The sequence below is a fragment of the Rattus norvegicus genome, chromosome 16, assembly GCF_021556685.1.
Source record: "Rattus norvegicus strain SHRSP/BbbUtx chromosome 16, alternate assembly SHRSP_T2T, whole genome shotgun sequence".
In the NCBI taxonomy this organism is placed as follows: Eukaryota; Metazoa; Chordata; class Mammalia; order Rodentia; family Muridae; genus Rattus; species Rattus norvegicus.
Window position 1 is genome coordinate 63,550,001 of NC_141549.1, and position 22,185 is coordinate 63,572,185.

The window sequence follows — 22,185 nt, forward strand, 5'->3', positions numbered from 1 at the left end:
GAGAGAGAGAGAGAAAGCAATCACATTCCCATTTCAAGTTCAATAAAGATTATTGCATTTGCTGGGTATGCAATATGGCTGTGGTCTGGAAAATAAAATTTCCATTTTTTTATTCTATAAATAAAGGCACATAATTGATACATGGTTTAGGAGCTGAGGACACTCAGATTAACAAAGTGAATTAAAAGGAAAATGAAGCTATGTCAGCCAGTGAAGTTAAAATTCATTTGAAAGTGACTTTTAAAAGAAGAGTTGATTATTTTATTTTTATGTATATGGCTGTTTTGCCTGCATGTATGTCAGTGTAACATGTATGGTTGAGCTCATGGAGGCCAGAAAGGGGCATCATAGCCTCTGGAGCTGGAGTTGTTGACAATACTTAGCTACTAAGTGTGTTGTAGGAACTTAACCTACATCCTCTGTGAGAGAGAGTAGCAAGTGTTCCTGACTACTGAGCCAGCTCTCAAGTTACTCTTAAGCTGTTTTAAGGATCAGGTCCACTGAACTGTCCTCCATAGAGTGAGCGACTGCACCTCTGGAGGGTATAACAGTATTCCTGGAAGTTTAGCTCTAGGACATTTGCAAAAGTACAGCACCAACAGCCACAAAATATAAGAAATAAGAAAAACATGGTTAACTCTCACTCAGAACAGATAAATTTTTTTAAGTTAAAAAAAATGTAATGTACTCCACCCTGTCAGTGGACCTGGATAGCTTCTCATATTTCTCATAGTCTAAATGACATCACTTTGTAATCTGAAAAAAATTTCCTTTCAAAATAAATACTATCCCTAACTAATGAAATGCCTCTTTGATGCCTTATAGGATTATCATAAAATATGTAAATATTCGGAAACAGCAAGCATTTCCTTTTCCTGCACTGTCTTAGCTCAGTGTGTATTTAAATACATTATGAATAGCCTACCTGAGTATGCTTACGTCAGTACTAGTTTAAAAATCTAATTTCCCTAAGGGTAATCAATTGTCGCTAAGCCATGTAGAAGGCACACGGACATCAGTAATATACATTAAACAAATAGCAGTTATCAACCCAATCAGAATGCTTCATTGCAAAGATAGTGAGAAACCTCTAACGAAAAAGATACCGGCGAGCCATTTGCACTTTTCTATTTGGTCCGCCACAAAGAAAATGCTATTTCATTTTAGAAGGAGAAAGCTGTGATTTATAACATTAAAGAAAAATGAGTGCCCTTGGACCTGAAAACACCTTTTAAAAGAGCTGTAAAACTCATTCCTTCCTAGAGCATGAGACGAATTTTAGCCTGGTCACAGCACTGCATGAAATATAGTCATACGTATGTCTATATATGCATACAATCTTCTTAACAGATTGTACCCAGATTTAACACCTTAAAACAGTGGTGAACATTTATCATCATACCCAGTGCTCCGTGGGTCAGGAATTGAGTTCAGGAGTGACCGCTGTGCATGGCTCTAGCTGCACATCCTCACAGGCTGCCTTCCGTTGGCAGGCTGGCTACCACTGAAGGCTGTCCCCAAGGGCAGGGTGGGTCACTTCAGCTAGCTTCCCAAATTTCAAGCCTTTCAGAGAGAGAGGAAGAGTGACAGGGAGAGGGAGAGGGGGAGGGGGAGGGGGAGGGAGAGGGAGAGGGAGAGGGAGAGGGAGAGGGGGAGGGGGAGGGGGAGGGAGAGGGAGAGGGAGAGGGAGAGGGAGAGGGAGAGGGAGAGGGAGAGGGAGAGGGAGAGGGAGAGGGAGAGGGAGAGGGAGAGGGAGAGGGAGAGGGAGAGGGAGAGGGAGTGTAATGCATCTTTGGAATTAAACACTTCTGCCAAGGCTGATGACAGAGGAACTCAGTGCCATGTTTTAAAGGAAAGCACACTAAGACCTCATGGATCTCTTTTTGAAGCAATCAGTAAGCTCTCAGTACAGCTGCTTCCCTGTGTTATAGACAGCACTTTCTAGAATTCATGTGGTTCTAGGCAGCCTGCACCTTTTATTAACACAGACTTTCCCATGACAAAGAGATACTTCAATACAGACTAAGAACCAATTAAAAATTTAGGACTTTTGAAGAAAAGCTAAGACTTTCTACCTAAGAGAGTTCTGGGAAAAGGTACATCACTTTCTTGAGGCTTTTATACTAGATTTAAAAGTCCTAACTGCAGAGTTCAAGTCCTAAACTGGGTTTAGTCATACAGTAGAGGCTATATAAACCCCATTGTTTAAAATCAAAGTCAGCTCAACAATTTGGGTCCAACAGTGAAATTCTGATTGTGACACGGACATTAAATATTATAACAGGAGCAAAAATCTTTCAACCTAGAACTAAGACGATTAAGGTCCATTTTAGCAACAGATATGTGGTTGTGTTTACAAACTATAATAATCAATAATAAAACAGGTGCCAGCTCAAAGTAGCCAACAGATAAGATTTTGTTTATTTCGATTAACAAACTAAATTATTTAACACCAGAAATGTATTTTTTTTACTTTAAACCTTTCTTATTATGAAGGAAAATGGGCTAAAGTTTTGAGACAAAATCGAATTGTCAAAATTTCCATGAAATAACATGTGAACACACAAATGTGCTTGAGTTCATCCCAATAAATCTTTGATTTTCCAATCATCAAAGTTCCCAGGGTAGAGAATTAGAGGAAATACATCATTTTAGATGGAATTATGACCCAAATGCTACAAAGAGAAAAACGTTCTAGAAATTAAAAATAGACCCAAAGAAGAGTTAGACGCTTTCTGAGCTACCATAAAGGGTACCTTAAAAAGTAGGCCACTTCTTTCATTCTGACTGTTTCATAAATGAGACAGGGCGTCTGACAAATGTATCACCAAGGCAGCTTGCCAGTGGCCATTTTGAAAGTATATTTGAACAGAAATGACAGAGGCATCAGAAATCCCTCAGGGTGTCCCAGTAGAGGAGTTCCAACTTCACAGATGCCTCCCACCATGCACGGTGCCTGTGCAGGGGGACACAGGTGGGAAGGGAGGGCTCCATCACAGCGATGACATTTGCTCTGACTCTAGAATGCACTCAACTGCTCAGGCATCCTGCATTGTGGAGTCACCTTGAAGTCTCTTTCTTTTATAGACTCGCTTCCTGTTTAGCTCCGTGGTTAGCAAAGCCTGAATGAGTTTCAGAAATGCAATGTTCTTTCTTGTTATCGTTCTCACTTTAGTCAATCAGTATCATGACCAGTTTGCTGGTGTAAGACCCTTGCTAGATTGTACATCATTTAAAAGGGGAAAGAGGTAGTTTGTCATGTTAAAATGTAAAACCAAATATTTCCCTCGCTAATTGCAGAAAATAGTTCACTGGATGGGTTACACTCAATGCAAAGGGGAGGAGACCCCCGCCCCCCAAGATTTAAATTTCTCAGAATGAAGAGTGAGCAGGATAGATGGTCAACCTACTCACTAGACCCCAGAAGTCATGAGGCCAAATAGTCTAAACCAGCAGTGAGAAAGACGGTGAAGATGGAGGACCATCTTGCTGATGCTTCCTACGATGATCCTCTGGAGGCTGAGGCAGTTGGACGGCCAGGTAGAGGCCAGGCTGGCCTACAAGAGTCTTAGAAAATGAAAGAAACTAGAGTTCACTTGCCATATGTCACCCTAATAATCCAAAAGCCAAGCCAGCTTTGTGTTGACTCTAATACTAAGGGCATAGAGTTCATCATGAACTAAATCCTAGAAGTTTGTAAGAGATGGGTAGACCACAAGATATGATATATGGATGTGTGTTTGTCATGTGATACCCTGGTTGGGAAGGGCAAGCTGGGCTGAACAGGCTACTGAGGGAACGGCGCTAGCAGGCATCCTTAGCCTCTGAGTTGGAACCAATCATGAAGTTGCATCAAGGCCAGGAGTCTTTCAGTCCTCCTCTGCCTTTCTTGGCTTTTATTCATCTGCTGGTGTGCTCTGTACATTGTCACTAAACCAATTGCTTCTGAACTTGATGACAAGTGTTGCTGTAGGAAGAATGTGGTCTCAGTGTCCCCAGAGCTCCATGTGTTGAAACCTAGTCCCCACTGTGAAGTAGTAAAAGGCTGGAAAGAAAGTTAACCCAAGTATTGCTGGATAGGGGTTCTAAATCTGGAAAGTGGTTAGGATTAGATTAGTGTGGCCCTCCCAAGACTAAATCCTAGAAGTTTGTAAGAAATGGGTAGACCACAAGATATGATATATGGATGTGTGTTTGTCATGTGATACCCTGTATTGCTTCAGAGATCCCCAGCAAGAGAATTATGACGAATATGTACACTACATCTTTCATCTCCAGAATCACGAACTAAAATTAACCGTTTTCTTTTATAAAGTACCTTGCCTTGGGTATTTTGTGGTAATAACAGTAACTGAACACCTGATGTTGTTTCTTTGGAGAGGAGGCATTGCATGACACTAACCTGCAAAGCATCCAATAAATCTCATGAAAATGCACACGTTATGACTAGCATAGTCATAAATACAAAGATGTTGGGATGAAGAGGTGGCTCAGTAGTTAGGAAAGTGTCCAGCTCTTGCACCAAACCACAGCCCAGTTCCTGGCACCCACAACAGGGCAATAACCACCAGGAACTTCAGCTTCTGTCATCCTCTTCTGCCGTCATCTGGCGTGCATGTGCACACACACACACACACACACACACACACACACACACACGCACACGCACACCACACATCTGGCGTGCGCGTGCACTTGGCATGGCAGGGGAGACGGAGAAGGGTCCTCCTTTGTTCTGGTAACTGTACCCTTAGCCAATACTGTCTGATTTGGTAGTTGAGGAGAGGCTTGACCAGCCTAGGATGGACATGTAGTAAAAGGGTTTAATTTTGTATTCGAGTTCATTGTTCCTGTTCAAGCCATAGCATAGACTCACTGAAGGCAGTTGTGTCTTCTTTCCAACAGTTGAAAGTACCCCTAACTTATTTTTATCCACAGTGCAGAGTATCTACAGAAAATGAAATACTCTAGCCTAGGAGAGGCAAGTGTAGACAAAAATTCAGGAACAGGGTGTTGTGTGACTTTTTCTGAAGAGGTGAGACCAATCCGTTCACTGCAGACAAGGAACTCACAGCAGATTTTTAAAAAGAAAATCAACCCAAGCCTAGCTAGGTAAACTAGAGAATTCACTGGGGTGAAGGAGAAACAGGTGAAAGCCTAGGGCAGACTCGTGAAGGAAGGTTTCACTGAAGCAGACACAGGAGAGAGGATGTTCTGCTAAAGCAAGCATGTGATTTCGGACTCGTGGTGAAGGAGTCTTTGCTAACGACTTGCAGGCATGGGTCCACCTTACATTGTGAAGTTTAGCTCCATTCTCTGGTTGGATGCAGGATTGAGTGCATGTGCTGAGGCAAGACCCATGCTGAGGCAAGACACGTGGAGGATACGTGATGTTTATAGGGTATAAATAGGACTTGATGGAGTGACAAAGGCAGAAAAGGGCTTGCTTATAGAGCTAGCTGTGTAAGTCATCTTCACTGATCCTTGCTTCCCTGAGAGAGGCACAGCCAAGAACTTCTCCTGGTGTTCCTGCTGGTCCCTCCTGCTGACTCAAGCTATGAGGTCTGATGGGTCCGCTTCCCTGATATCCTTTCTTTTCCACTACCTCTGGTTGATAGGAGGCTACAAGGGAGGTTAAAGTGTTTAAGAGCCATCATTAAAAGATTTGGAAAAAGATTAAAGCTGCATTGGGGTTCCTCATAGGAACATTAGTAAGGAATCCCAGACAGGAGTGTGGATGATTCAAAGACAGATGCATCGACAAAAAGCTTTACCCAGCATAGACGATGGAGCTGCCCCTGTGGTGCTTCCTGAACCACAGGCAGACAGTTAACCTATCTATATTACTGCCACTCACTGCAAAGAAACACCTCTCAGACTAGAGCCGAGAGTGGCATTTATATCCACAAAGAACTAAATGGCTGCTCACAGGGCTGGGTGTGCGGAACAACTGAGGAATCAGCCCTAAATAGGGCATCTATGCTGCTCCCTCTTTGAGTCAGAGAATATTATAGAAGGAACCCAGAAAGAATGTAAATGCTAGAAAGAGTGGGCAAAGCTATAAAATGCTGTCTTTTGCATGACACAACCAGGACACTCATGCTCTCCTGAAGCTGTGGCAGCCTGCAATGCACCTGCAGAGGACTGGGCCTATCCCTAATCCACTGTGAACTGGGGCTCGAGGGATGCTATAGCCGATGGGTACTGGAGGAAGGGGAAGTATTATCTTCAGTTTATAACCAACCACTAATGAACCAGCCAGGCTCCACTGGAGAGCCCCAATCTTGTTGCAACACTGATGGTACTGGTTAAACTCAGCAGATCACAAAAGAAAACAAAAAGGTGTGAAGGGGGGGAGGACCTATCAGGAAGGAAGCAGAATGTTGATAAGCGATAACCAAAAGTCCCCAACATCAAGATCACCTCTCAATGAACCTGCCTTTCTTCTTTGGATGGCAAAGAGCTCTGACATTTTACAGCTCCATCTAGGCTTCTGCCTCAAAATGATAGCGAGACAAACCTCACCTCACCATCCAACCACAGAGGGCAGAACAACTTGGAAGATCTCAGTTTTGTTGTTAAGGAAGAAAAGCATTAGCTTGGTTCACAGTTTCTGAGATTTCTATCCATGCTCAGTTTGCCCGAAGGTCTGTTGACAAGGTAGTAAAAGGGCAGTCAGTATTCATGTCACTATGGCCAGGAAGCAAAAAGATGACCAATGTTAATATTACTCATAACTTTCAGACATCAACTATTCAGGAATTATTTATTCTCACTTCTGAAAGCTCTCATCCAATGTTTTGTTGTTGTTGTTGTTGCTGTTGTTGTTTCAATGAATGTTCTAGAACTCCAAACTACCTTGTTGGTTTCAACTTTCAGAAGTTGCTGTCCCCTCGGGCTTGCAATAAAAATTAGAAAACCTTTGCTTTCAGGAAGGAATATCTGTGTCATAATGGGTCCTCACATTGTGGGCATCAGAGGTTACGAAACTCAAAAGACACATATTTCAAATCTAATTTACAGTGCTTAGCACTTACAGGGCCTATCTCAGTGCAACAAAACTATGTCTGGGTCCCAGCCAAGAAAGAGTTCACTTACACAGGTGTGATAAAATAAAATCTGATTCAGTGAATAAGGTTAGAGTTTGTCATAGGTAAATTTATGGCTATTAATCAAACAGTTTCATCTGTACTCCTCTGCTGCTCTGATATGATGGTGTAGGGCTTTGACCAAAGGTTGTAAGCTGTGGATTATGAACCAATGTGAATATTACTACTTTGGGGGGAAAGATGGATAAATGCAGACAGTCAACTATTGAAGTGAATTTAACCTTTTATTTTAATATAACTGGTAATAATTAACATGACCCAGATAGGTATGAATGAAATATTTTGCCTTTAGCTTTCTAAGAGACTAAATAAAGAAAAAAAACAAACAAAAGAAATTCACAATGTCAGCTCTTTTGCTTATAAACTGGCAACTACATGGAATTATGTTAAACCATTAACAAACACTTTACTGTATTAAAATATATGTGCCTTTTTTCCATTCTACTGACCAATATTACATATATGACATGTAATATTATGTTTGTTGTATATCAATGATTTATTAATCAAAAGTGAAATTTTAGTTTGGAGAAATTTGAGAGGTGGGTGACAAATTCCAACAAAAATTAATTGGTATTTTTAAATGGCCATACTATTAAAAACAGTTTATACATTAAGTATCACAACACTAATAAAATTCATCAGAAAATTATTTTTGAACATTCTAAAATTCATCTGGAAACAAAAAAAAGACTTTGGTTGGAAATCCCAAGCAATCCTGAGCAAAAAGAACATAATATTAGAAGTATCACAGGACCCAACTCCAAAATAAGCTTAAGGTGCCAAAATCATGTCAACAGAAGCAATATGGCACTGCTATAAAATAGACATGCCAACCAGGGACTAGAGGGGAAGATTCAGAAACAGCACACAGCTATAATCACTCAATTCTAATATGCAAAGAAGAAAAGACAAGTTTTCAACCAGTGACGATAAGAAAACTGGTTATCTACATGTAGAAACGTGAAACAAATTTCTTGTCTCTCAGTCTGTACAAAACTCAACTCAAAATAGACTAAAGACTTTAAGGTAAGACACAGACTTGTAAATGATGGGAGGAAGCACACACAAGAAAAGTGCTACATAAGATAGGCATAGACAATGGCCTCATGGCTAGAAATCCACTAGCTCCAAAAAAAAAAAAAGACAGAAAAATTTATGAGTGGAATTGCATGAAATTAAATCAAAAGGCTTCTTTCTGTACAGCAAAAGAAACAATCATCAAAAGACTTAAGAGACAACTGCAGAATGGGAGAAAAATTTCCCTAGATATTCACGTAACCAAGGATTATTACCTAGACTATGCACAGAACCCAAAAGATGATAAAATAACGTCAATCTCATCAATAAATTAACAAATAATAAAAAAATACAAATGGCCAGTAACTATAGGAAAAATGTTAAATAATTTCCATCATGAAAATGCAAATCAAAGCTACCGTGAGGCCCCACCTCATCCCAGTCAGAATGGCCATCATCAGGAAGATAAACAATAGCAAATATTGACAAGGATGTGGGAAAACAAGAATACAAACAAAATGTTAGTGGGAATACTCTACAACTGCTATGGAAATCAATATAGGGGTTCTTTTAAAAAAAACTGTAATAGATCTATCTTATGATCCGGCTCTAACATTCCTGAGAAATGTAAGTCAGAATACAACAGAAATACCTGCACTCTGATATTTACTGTGACACTGTTCACAATAACCAAGCTATAGAATCAGCCTGGTACCCATGAACATACGAGTGGATAAAGGAAATTATACAGACACCCAAACCCATCCACCCTCTCCCAAACATAATGGAATATTAACCAAATATAGGAATTAAATGTCAATTTCAGGAAATTGATAGAACTGAAGATCATCTTATAATAAACAAAATAATTCAGACACAAAAATACAAGTACCACATATTTTCTTTCCTAAGTAGAATCAAAACAGTGAAAGAAAGAGGGGTGGGGGAGGCGGGATAAGGGTGATAGGAGGAGAGAAAGGAGGGAGAGGAGGGATAGGAGGGGGAGGAGGGCTAGGAAGGAGAGAAGGTTGACTTAGAAGTGAAGGATAATTAGGAAAGAGGAGGGGGACCAGGAAGAAAGAGAGGGGAGGGAAGAAACAGAAATAAGGAGAGAGTAATTTAATATATCACAATACGTTCATGCATGGAAATATCACTATGAAATCCATTGACCTTTTTACTTAATGTGATTTCATTTTAACAACAAAAAAGAAAAGCAACTTCTGTCAAATGCAACTGGTGGCCTGAGGTATCCCCTAGCATGCAAAATCACACAGATAGTCAAATATTCTGCATACTTTGGTATAGGGTTCACTTACATGTACACACTCTCCCAAAATGCAGAGAACTAAGAGTCTTGTCTGCAGACGAATTACGTCACAGAGCATCCCTAGTTCACTCATAAGCAGGTAAACACTAGACATGCGTAGCAACAGTTTTGGAAAGACTGCACTTTGAAGCTGTGTGCCGAAGACGCTAATCTGTACCCCCAGCTTTGTAAGACTAAATGAAGGTGTCTGAGAAAAAAAGGATTTTTCCCAAATTATCGGAAAGCATGTATAAATATTTCAAGATTAGAGGGAATAAATTTGCAGAAATAAGTGCATCAAATGGAAGGAAGGGATGCAGACCATCTTGCTTTCCATTATTTCTTAATGAATTTTTACCTCATTAATAAATATAATCAATCACTTACAGGGACTCTGTAATAATCTACTTCCTTGCAATAGTTTTATGGAACCCCACAAAGAGCCTCCTGATACAGTTACTCTGTCTACACTGTTACCAATAAGGAAACAGCTCAGACATTTCCAGAAAGTCATTAACATCAGCAGCTAATTATGACAAGAAAGAGCCTCATATTTACTCATATGGCCTCTGCAATCAATCCTTGAATTTTCAGTTATATTACTTCCCTTTGCAGTCTGTCTTCCATTTCTTTCAGATTATCACCACACTTAGGAGAAGGTCCGGCTGGTTAGTACTGAACAGGTACCTGAAACTGATTAACCAAACTAGGGCACAAGAGAACAAGAAAAGCTCAGCATCATTATTAAGAGCTGAAGCTCTAGAAAGAGTGGGGAGAATCATTAACTGAAACCCTTCACAAGGATGTCCCCTCCCCACACACCCCACCAGACCTCTAAACATCCTGGAGCCTCCAGTCTCTTGAGGGTTAGGTGCATCTTTACTGACTGAACCCAGACCCTGCAGTCCTCTGCTGTGTATGTGTTGGAGGCCTCATATTAGCTGGTATATGCTGCCTGGTTGGTGATCCAGAGTCTGAGAGATCTCAGGGGTCCAGGTCAATTGAGACTGCTGGTCCTCCTACAGGGTCACCTTCCTCCTTAGCTTCTTTCAGCTTTTCCCTAGTTCAACCACAGGCCTCTACTCCATATTCAATAAACAATACTTTCCCAGCCTATTAAAAAAAAACCCTTCAGTAGGGACAGCTCCCTTAAGGGCTAAAAAGGCAAAGTCTGAACAACAGGAAAAAACCCATTGTAGGGTTGTGTGAGTGCTATGAAGAGCAGACATGGCAGAGGTGTGACACTGAAAAGAACACTTCATTGCTTGTCAATATCGATCGAGAAATCAAAACTGGCGCCACTGAATCAATTGCTCTCAGAATAAGTTACTTGCCATCTGTCTCAAAATTAGTCTCCAGTCTATAGCATTGTTCGTCAACTTTCATAGATTAGATATGAAAATGCAAAGCGATTCGCCCTGTAAAATAATAACTTTGGAGAATTCACAATTGAGGACACGTGGGGGTGGCCTGTGATGATTTTCTGAAAGTGAAATTTCTTTTCTCTACTATTATCTAGCTAAGAACATAAGTTAAATGAAAGAAGAGAGCCCTGGGAGAGGCAAAGCCATAGTGACGGTTGGGTTCCCTGTGGTGTAGGAAACACTGCTGTGAGGTGGGTTCTAGTCTTGTTCCAGTGGCAGCCAAGGCTCTCCAGCATTGGGCTATTCACTTAGCTGCTGAGAGCTCAGCAGCCTCATAGCCAACACAATGAAGAAAGAAAAAAGAAGTAGATGACAGGTCAGATGAAAAATGATAAATTTAGGTCGTCGCTTAACGGAGTATACATTATAAATAATGTAGCCAAAAATATCCCAAATCCACAAATACATGCATTTTTCCTATGAAAATCAGGGTTAAAATGTGACATTTAAGGTTTTTTTGAGTACTACATAGACAATTTATATAAAGAGATTAGAGAAATTATGGATGTGGTCCTTGGAGAACTGAACTTTGATGACTGCTAAATTCCGCACCATAAATATATTCCTGAAAGATGACCTCAAAGGCTATAGAAATACTTCATAACATGCAATAGACGCTATCATACTGCCCATCAGACTCCGCTTGGCAATGAGATTCTTCATTCAAATGAAAGCAAGTTGAAACCGTTGAGTGGGTCATTACACATTGGGATGATTTCAAACAAGTGTAAATGAAGACGAGAGGAATCACTCCCATTTCCATGAACCCTCTTCTCTTCAGTGTTTTCTTTCATGACTGCTCACAAAAAAACAAACAAAAAAAAAAAACCCGATGAACTCAAAAACTCCCTCTGTTGTCAACTGTGAGCCCCAAGTTCCTACTATTGCTGGCAATGGGTTCTTGAGCCCTCTTCTGAGAACCAGGGTCTCCAGCACTGAAGGGTACTTTCCTATCAAGCCTAAGAACACAATTACTCATTGGGAAATTTTCTCTATAAAATGTTTTTGAGAACGAATGCATTTTTAAAGGAAGAAAATGAATTATAAAGTCACTAACTCATGGATTTAACTACTTTTTTAAAAAAGAAATGGAAGAAATTACTTCTGGAAAAATTAAATATTCCAGACACTTCTATGTTAATATCTGTAATATTTGAAAGCATTCCAAATAAGCATGGAGAGACAGAGAAAGAATAAGCACACACACAGACACACAGACACATACACAGACACACACACACAGAGAGACACACAGAGACACACACACACAGAGAGACACACAGAGACACACAGAGACACACAGACACACATGTACACAGATACACACATGCACATAGAGAGAGAGACAAAGAAAGACACAGAGACACAGCTTGTGAGACAGAGACAGAGAAATAGAGAGACAGAGTTAGAGAATAAACAAAAACTGCCAGGCATGGAGCTTTACCTAAAGGTAAAGTCTGCCCCTTCCACAGAGCCCAGACTATTTGCCTTTCTTTGAAGAATTTGCTCATCGGAAAAAAAAAAAAGCCTTCTTGCTAGTGACACTGTATGGTACTAATTCCAAATAACTGAAAATAGAATAAATGTTTTATATGACTGAAAGAAAAAGCATATTGCTAAAGATCAATTGAGTATAGAGGAAAATCTTATCATGTCCATCTAAACTCATCTGGTCAAAAAAGCAAACCCCTAAAGACTTCCATTAGAGCCTTTCCATTGGCACCGTTGTGTGCCCCGAGCTGACACTGGGCTGGAGTGCGTTCTGATCCGACCCGCCTCCCTTACACTGCTGTCTGCAGTAGCACAGCCATGGCTATAAGTCCCCAAAGGTATCAGGTAGAGTTCATCGGAGCAGTGCAGAGGGCTGTCCTCCCAGGAGACCAGAAGACCTAACATACATAGGTAATACTGCCACAAATCGTGTCAAACTTCCCTAAGCATATTTCACATCCAAAAATGTGAGTAGCTGGCTAAGCTCACACAGACAGCTTTAAAAGTAAAGCAAATTGTTTCCTCTTCCTTTACTAAAGAGCTTTCTTTTCAGTGGCTCTTTCTTTTTTTCAATTTCAAGTGTAAAATTACCTTAATTGTCCAACATAGACCAACACAGTTCCCTAGGAGAGCTATTAGCCAGCAGCAGAATATATTCAGACTCGGGTGGTTCGGGGCCATGGAAATGGTGATTTTCTATCATTTAAATATCATAGAGGAGAATAACAAAATTTGAACGATTTTTTTCCCTCTCATTTGGAAGTTATTAGTAGACTTCCCTTTGTTTCATTGAGAGAGAAGAAAATGCGAAGTTACAGCGAACCCATCTGGCCAGCAGGAAAGCCCCATTTAATTGCTTTGCCCATTTAATTGCTTTATTGCCAGAAATGTTAAATAACTTCCTGAAGAGGCAGCTCAAATGAGACATGTGGCAGCCATTAACCGGGGTGCCGGACAGATTCTGAACTATGCTTTTCTATGAGAACTGTCTCATAAGAAACCACCGCATTGGGTATGTCCATTCCACAAACGTTTCCTGAACATCTACTTTGCCCTTGAGTATACACAGCCAGCTTTCAGGAGAAGTTTCTGGTGATCTCAAAAATAGCTAACTAGAACATTCTGGGACATTCCAACAAGGACTTAGCATGCCCATCTTGGAAGTCAAGGGCAAAAGAACCATCATATTAGCATCCCATCCTTCCGATGGTCCAATGCCTGAAACCATTCCAGTTTCGCCTGGATAATCTTCTGTTTTAAGACTTACTTATAATTTTACTAATGTGCACACATGTTATACAACATATGTGGGTGCCTCAGTGTGCAAAAAGAGAGAGTCAGATCAGTTATTCAAATCGGGTGTTGGAAATCAAACATGGGTCCTCCATAAAAGCAATAACTGCTCTTAACCACTGACTCCTCTTCAGCCCCGCGCCTGGGTAATTTTAATCATCTGCTACTAGATCATTTGTTTTAACACCGTACCAGTGAGAGAGCTAACCACTGCCACTCAATATCCATCCATCGAATGGGACTTTTTTTTTTTGCTCTTTTGTGTATCTTTGTCAACTACCTTGAGAATTTCACACTGAAGAAAACTGTTAGATTTTCATACCCAAGATATCATAAGACATGTAACTACAAATGGCCAACGAGCTTGAATTAACTGAATACTAAGTGTCAGAATTTTCTAATTCCTCCAATGCCTGTCAGCCCGGTCAAGGGCTTCACGAGCTTCAGCGATGTATACACAGACCACTTTCTGGAGAGACAATTTGACCTCAAAATAAGCCAGTGGAGAGCTGTCCAGTTGTTATGATTTGGTCTAAGTTGAACAGAAACATTATCATTGTCCAGGCACATTAAACTCTGACTCTCTTGTTTTTTCCTATTTCATAATATGACTGCTGCAGTTACTTAAGAGAAACGAGAGCTGGTAAATTAAAGCAGCGTGTGGAACATGGTAGGATTCCAAAATAATCAGCATTAGCCACACGAAATACAGGCATGGCAAACATGAAGGGTAAACTATTTCTGTCCTATAACAGCTCAATGGTTATAATTTTATGAAATATTCTGTATACTATAAATACCTCTTTATAATCAAATATGGGAAATACCTTTGTGTTGCTCGTCAGCTTGTAGTTTGGGGCGAGAGTTTTAATTTATCTTAAATGTCTTAGCTATAAGAAGAGGACAATTGCTTGATTTGTCCCAAACAAATATATGCACATCTATTTTGTAATTTCCATCAATATCTTGTCATGGAACTTCACAGACGTGTTTTCTCCATCAACCAGAAGGCTCTGATAGGTAAAGTGGAGGCCAACATGACAAAGGCTATGTGCTAGCTTCCATAACTGACTGTGGGACTGCAAACAAGCTACTGTAATCTGTAGCACGCCATAAGGTCGTTCTGAGGATTTGGTGGATCTGCGCAGGCAGGAGTTTAAAGGCTACCCTACACTTACTAAGCACTAAGTGAGAGCTGATTCTTATACTGTGGGACTTGCTCCATGAACACTCTAATTGCCTATCACCTTCATTCACAACCTTATCAACCTTATTTGTTAAGTGGAAAATGCATCCAACTGCTTTGTAAATATGTATCCCTACACTCATAGATTAGTGCATCTCTCAGCCTTCATCAGAGAAGCCTCTGTGCGCCTTTTTCTGTCTGGGTCTCTTTGTGTCTTTGTCTTTCTCTCTCTTTCTCTCTCTCTCTTTCTCTTTCTCTTTCTCTGTCTCTTTCTTTCACATTCACGCATACACTCACAATAAATCACCAGTGTGAGGATGCCTTTCTGGCCTCCACGTTTCCTAAAGACAGAAGAAGAACTAGGTGGTCTGTAGTCAGTGATTGCCATATAGAAATCTCAATGGATGGGTTGCACGGACTGTAAAAGCCTCTCTAATCTGCACACACACATATGGGTGTACCCACACTCTCTTCTACATGCAACACACACACACACACACACACACACACACACACACATTAATGCCTCTGGGCTGTTTTATACAAGAACAATTGAATTGAGAACTAGAAATTCAGGCTCCTTAATTCATTCTGGGTATTCACAAAGAATGGCATTAACAGAATGGTCTGTAAGCATTTGAAATACTTCATTTTATTCATTCCAGCCGTTATGTTTAAAATAATAAAAATAAAAATGGAATGGAAGTTTTTAAACTTTTCATATCAGTAAATTAACCCATGGAATCGCTGCCCAGAGTAATAATAAGTAAGCCAGGATGCTCCTTTTCAGCACACCTAGCACGCCTATGGAAGACACTACGTTCAGTTCTTCCAGCGGCCCCAAGAAATACATGGGTTTTTCACCCATTAAAAAAGAGTCAGGGCAGCTCATTCAAGGATTTACTGAGAGTAGAGAAAGGCCGAAGACTTGAAATGTGCAGACATTGACCAAGTAATTTGCTTTGTGGGTCTCCCAAAAGTAGTAAAAAGAAATCCACCCAAAGTCAGAGAGAGTGTGTTAGTTTACTATACCACCAATGCCCTTTAAACATTACAGACTGATTCTGACTTCAGACCAGAATGTCACTACAGACCGGAGGGTGCGACTCTCACACCCAGGTCTAATGGCTTCACAGACCGCTCCACAATGCGGATTTGTTTCCTACTGTCACCATCTGGTTTTTACTCCATTTATGACTAATATTATGATAATAATTTGTCATAATTATATTATTTATTTTTTCTAATAAGGTCATAATCTTGTGCATCTCTTCTTTTTCAGGCTGTCCCATGTATTGCAGAAAAGGAAACAGCTGGTGAGTTGACATTTGAGCTGTGTTTTGTCTCCTACCTATTTCAGAGTAAAATTCCACCTTAATCGGATACCGTACATAGACCTGTGGTCACAAAGAATATATGACCTACAAATCAAAACAATGTGTCCAGATACTTTGTAGTGTTGGATTTTCATTTTCATTTAATTCTAGGAAAAAATGCATTGTATATTATCTCTGGATTTACATAATCGCTATAGATTGGTTTGCTGTTGATTTTCATCTTTATTGCGTTTTATTAGGGAAGATATAAGAAGTTATCAAAATTTATTTGATAACTGAGTCTTTACATTCAATAGTAGGCAAGATATGACATTGCGTCTGGCAGAGTTTGGCACATATATTTACTGTCTTTTTTATTATTTTTTCCATTACTTGGAAATAAGTCTTTCTTTATATCTTCTGACTAGTTTTACTGTGAAATCTTTTAGTGTAGTGATATTTGCTTGCTTTCTGTTCCCATTTACTTGAAATATTATTTTCTTTCCTTTCCTTTAAAATCCATTTGAAAGTTTAGGCCACTCATGCTTAAAGTTAATATTGAAAAGCAAAACAAAAAAATTTCCACCTTAAAATAGAAATCTCAGTCATATCTAAAATGCACTAGTCTCACCATTTTCTGTGGGAAAGGTTGTCAAATTCTTGGCAAATAAATCAGTTGTTCTCAAAGAAAAATATGGCCTTTTAGCATCGTATTGTTTTAAAGGCCTTCTTGTAGTCTTACAATTAGTTTCAATTACATTTTTTTTCTCTTGGGGGAAGGGGAATTGACGCTGACCAATGTGATGAGGTGTGGTCTTTGAAATTTGATTTTTGGTACTTATTAAGATTTCTTTTTTAATATTGAGTACCTTGTTCAGTAGTCAGAAATAGATGTTCCTGAGGGATAAAATGGGTAGGGCATGATTGAATGTAGTTAGGAAGCAATGTAGCTGATGGAGAAAAATGGTGCTGCTTTTCTGGGATGCTTGTAAGTATCCCACAGTATTGTGGAAAATGGGAAAGAATTGATAAGGGTCATGAAAAATAAGAGAAATTAGTCTGGAATTGGTAGAATTGTGTGCTTTAAAACCTTTTGGCCTTTCTCAATATTGTTTCTGCATTCAACCTTAAGAAAATAAAGACAAAAAGAAAAGTAAAACCAGTTAGAATGTGCACCACCAGCTTGATGCATCTTGCTTTGTTTACAGACATGTGATGTCATTTAGTTCATAGACACATGATGTTTAAAAGCAAGAGAGTGGAGGCAAGTTGCATCAAGCCAAAAGAAAGATTGACTTCAAGTTTTTTATTGAGTTTAGGACTTCTGGGGAATGAGTTTTTATTTACTCATTTATTTAGGTATTCGTTGGGGGAAAGAAGTGTATATACCATGGCATGGGTATGGGAGTCAGAGAACAGTTTATGGGAGTACGTTTTCCCTTTCTACTATATGGGTTCTGGAATATAACTTGTAACATAAGTTTGGGGGTGAGAGCCATCTTGCTATCTTCTTCATAGACAAATAGGGGGTGTCCATCTTTTCTTACCAGAATCTTGTTTTTATAGCTAGGAAGTTGTCACACAAAGATCTTAGCTCTTAACTCTATGAGCTGAACTTCCCTATTGTGTTTAGTCGGTGTCTGACTTCTTCAATCTAATAATATCAAGAGCCCCTCAGAATAGGAAGAGATGATTAAAGGGGACTCAAGGTTGTATGAAACAACAATCAAGTTCTGTGACAAATGGTCTCTGGTCATACAGATTACAACTACTGGCATCGGGTGACTTTAAAGTAAGTTGTTAAGCCACAGGATGTCTTCACACAGATTTTGCTGGGCTGTCTAGTTAAACAAGAACTAAATGGTTTGATGTGTGCATATCGATTTTAACAACAAAGCAACTTAGGCCCCTATTTGTCTGGGATTGTGACATTCTTTGTAATTCTCTAGACTAGCTGTAATTCAATCAAGATGTATAACAGCAATGCTGTCCTCTTATTCCAGAATAACAGCAAATCCTTTCCTTCTCCCAAGGAAAACATTCCGGTGTAAACGGTTGACTGGTGGGGAGAGAAAGAAGGGAAGGAATTGACTTGTCTGAGGAAACAGAGTAGCGAGGTACAAACTCCTCCCTCTTTTGCTTAAATGCTGTCACTTGGACATGGAGGAGTGCTTCATGGTGTCATTTCTGGGATATTTCAAAAACGCTGTTCCAACTCTGAACTCAGCACAGCATAAGCAGCATGCATCCCCTGTTTCCTGTTCTCTGACACACTCTCCTCCTCTTCCAGAGAAAGGAACTGCCACATTTCCTAATATTTGCATTTAATATTAAGGAGGCAAAAGTTTCAAAGTTGATAGACTGAATGTCAGAAGTTGAAAGGCGTAGGTTAGAGGTTCACAGATCCAGTGCAGTCCCGGGCTACTTAGCAAAACCCTATCACATATACATATACCTATACATATACATATACTCATATATATGCATATACATTTATACATATACATCATATTCATATACATATGTATATATCACATATATATATGATAGGCATGGTGGCATAATCCTGTAATTAGCTGAAAAGCTGATGCAGGAGGACAGCTGTGAGTTCAAGAAAAGTCTAGGCTACAGAACAATTTCTGAAGATTGAAGAAAGATCCTGTCCCAGTTAAAGAAGTAAAGGATAGGCAGGTGGTCTCAGCCAGGAAAGGCATTGCCACCAAGCCCAGTGACCTGAGGTCAATCTCCCCCGGACCCACATGGGGGAAGGACATAAGTTGTGTTTTGATCTCTACACATGAAGGAACACACACACACACACACACACACACACACACACTATAAATTAAAAACAGACAGAGGAAAGAAGTTGATAGACTCCGTTCATGAGTCTTCATGAGATCTTGCTGAAGAATTGAACCAGCTGAGATATATAACCTTGCCCAGCCTCAGGCACATGGTATCCCATATCACATACTTCATGATTCACGTTGAATTCATTCTTATCTACATTAAAACATTTATATGTCTGTGATAGATTCCTAAATTTTACTTTATAGATTCCTGGACAAAGTGTTGTGCTTATGAGGAAATACATTTTTTGGGGGGGGGGGGGGAAATACAAATGTAAGAAGGTGATTAAGTGTTTAAAAGTTAGTGGGTTCACCTGTCAAGGTAATTCCTTGTATTTGAATAATCTGTGAATAATGGTTATCAGATCAAATGTTCCAAAGGAGAATGTTATTTACTTCAAAAGTTGTGAAAGAGTGTCGGTATCTAACTCTTCCCTTCTAAGCTATTCTGTATCTAAGATGTATTCTGTGGAAAACATCCTGAGTGTTTAGTCTATGAATGGGACTTTATTTGTTCTCAACTCTACGACCCTCTAGTATTAAGTTCCCACTGAAGAGAAGCGCTACAATAAAGCCAGAAGGCTTACCCAGTCTTCCTGGGTAATTGAGTTCTTTAACAGGATTAAAACTTCCTATCCACCCTAAGGGCTGCCTTTTTTTCTTTCCCTTTCTTTTTTCTTGCTAAATGAAGGCAGCCTATTGTTTACTATGGTGGTCTATCTTTAACTTGTGTGACCCCCTCATCCAAGCCAACTGAAACCTCCTGCAGCAGGGCTTCTGAGTGTCTAAACAAAATCATTTGTGGTGCCTGCCACCCTCGCTCTTACACAACCTTGGGTTGTTCGAGGTGGTCTTAGCCATCCTCCATTCCCATCGGTGCTGCTGGGCTTTGCAACAATTTATCTACTGCTCTCCTACCTCCCGAGGACCAACCCTCCATGAGGAACACTGGAAACATTCTGTGCACCCATCCCACAAGTACTTACTGATCACCTACGTCTTCTAGGCGTCCTATGAGGGCGTTATGAAAACTTGATTATGATAACAGTCTTCTTTCAGGAACTCAGACTCTGTTTAGAGAGTAACTTCTGCAAGCAAGCATCCTGCTCTTCCCAACAGAGCATGTCTTTAACACCTTGTTCAAAACTTCCTAGGAAAAGAATCGTACTAAAACCGCTTAGCATAACCTATGTCAGGACGTGTATTCTTAGGACTGAAATAAATATTCTTAGGACCAATCAGTTCACTCATAAAAGAATTAGACTCAAAAAACACGAGGATAAGCAATATTTTGTTTTTCTCAATCAATGACATTTTCATTATTTTTATTAGTCGCCAAATGTGTTCCCCTAGAGAATGGGCCTAGTGGGCCAGGCAAGATGGTGCGTTACAACCCCAGCAAGGTTTGGGACCATAAGTTCAAGTCCAACCTGACATACATAGTTAAGGCCTTTCTTCAAAAAAAAAAAAAAAATCAAGACACTTCCCACCCCCACAAAAACAAACAAACAAACAAACAAACAAAACTGACAGAAAAGAAAACCACAGACAGCGCCTTGAGCCCCGGGTATCTTCTGTAGTACATTTGCTCCCTGTCAGTGCCGCCTTCAGCAAGTTAGTTCCTCGTTCTTCTCATTCACCAGGGTAAATAAAGAAACCGCCATGCTCGAGTAAGCAGGGAAGCCCAGTGCACAGTGAGTTCTAAAAGCATAGCTCGTTCTCATGACAATTAGTCGTGCACATAACCACTGTGCGTTGGGCCTCACAGAGACTAGTTATGTTACTGCTGTCTGCGTGTGCGCCCTCGCGACACCGCCTGACAGCTAAGTCGCTGCCCTGGTGGAAGAGAGATCGTTTCCTCCACAAATCTGAGCCAAGTCAGACATGTGTTGTTCATTGTAGTTCGGGTCCAGTTGGCCACATTTTAACCTCGTTCTAGACATTATTTTCTCCTTGAGACTAAAATCCTCTTATGAATATCTATATCTACAATTCAATATCTACAAAGATTAGTCCTCGCGGAATACATATTTCCTCTTTGCTTATGTTTTCATAATCACTCTGTATACCCGGTCTGGTGCTGTTACTGAATCCTGCCTACTCAGAAACCTGACTCACAGGGTACCCAGCTGTTTCTGCCTGCCCTGTTATTGCATGAGGTCCTGTCACTTCTCCTCAGCCCGAACTCTCTCTCCCATCCCTCTTCCTGGAGACTTTACTTTTCATTGGAACTCCTCAACACCGTGCAGAACTGGTTGCCCTGCTTTTATAGATTTATTTTAATTATATGTTTATGTGTGTCTGTGTTTTTGGGGTATGGGCACATGCGTGCAGATGTCTTCAGAGGCCGGGGTTTGGATCCCCTGGAGCTGGAATGACAGACAATTTTGAGCTACCCCGCAAAGCCCACCAAACTCGAGTCCTTTGCAAGAGCAGCCCAGCTCTTAACCAGTGAGCATCTCTCCAGACCCTCGCTATGGCTTTTATAATGTTCTCTAATTAAACTCCATGCAGTTGCACCTAATGAGACACTTGTTTCCCACCAGGAACTTCATTGATTATTGATATAGACAGAGATAGAGATAGAGATAGATAGATAGATATAGATAGATATAGAGATAGATAGATAGATATAGATAGATATAGAGATAGATAGATAGATATAGATATAAATATATGTATTATTATTTTCTCTGTGTGCCTTTGATTGAATGGATGGTTGGGTGGTTGATTTTTTTTCCATTGGTAGATCCAACTAGAGTCACAACATTCAGGGAATGCCTTTAATTTTTTATCTTTCACCTTCTGCCTTGATGTGAGGTATAAACATTTTCTTGTTAAAAATTAATAATTAATTAATTAATTAGTTAATTAATTAATGAAAGAGTAATGGTCAATAAGAAGTGAGTTAGAAGGGGTTGGGGATTTAGCTCAGTGATAGAGTGCTTGCCTAGCAAGCGCAAGGCCCTGGGTTCAGTCCCCAGCTCCGAAAATAGGAAAAAAGCAAAAAGAAAAAAAAAAGAAGTGAGTTAGAAACTGAAAGATATCGGATTGGGGTGGGGGGAAGAGATAAAGTTTGGTTTTCTTCATTATGAATAAAAATATTTACATTAAATCCAGTGGAGGAGAAATTCATTTACACTGGTGAGTTAGAAGGTTCGTTAGTACAGAAGCACGATGTAGCT

At 40.0% G+C, this 22,185-nt stretch overlaps 2 protein-coding genes across 2 annotated transcripts in view; both read left to right on the forward strand.

Moving 5' to 3' along the window:
- Erich1 (glutamate-rich 1) overlaps positions 1-22,185 on the forward strand; it is a gene marked incomplete at its 5' end in the record, with an annotated part of 52,793,804 nt that overhangs the window by 32,679,441 nt on the left and 20,092,178 nt on the right.
- Dlc1 (DLC1 Rho GTPase activating protein) overlaps positions 1-22,185 on the forward strand; it is a 379,420-nt gene that overhangs the window by 170,887 nt on the left and 186,348 nt on the right. For both annotated transcript variants that reach the window (XM_087589032.1, NM_001370997.1), the window contains 1 exon segment: positions 16,115-16,148. In XM_087589032.1, coding sequence (XP_087445158.1) covers positions 16,115-16,148 — 34 coding nt within the window.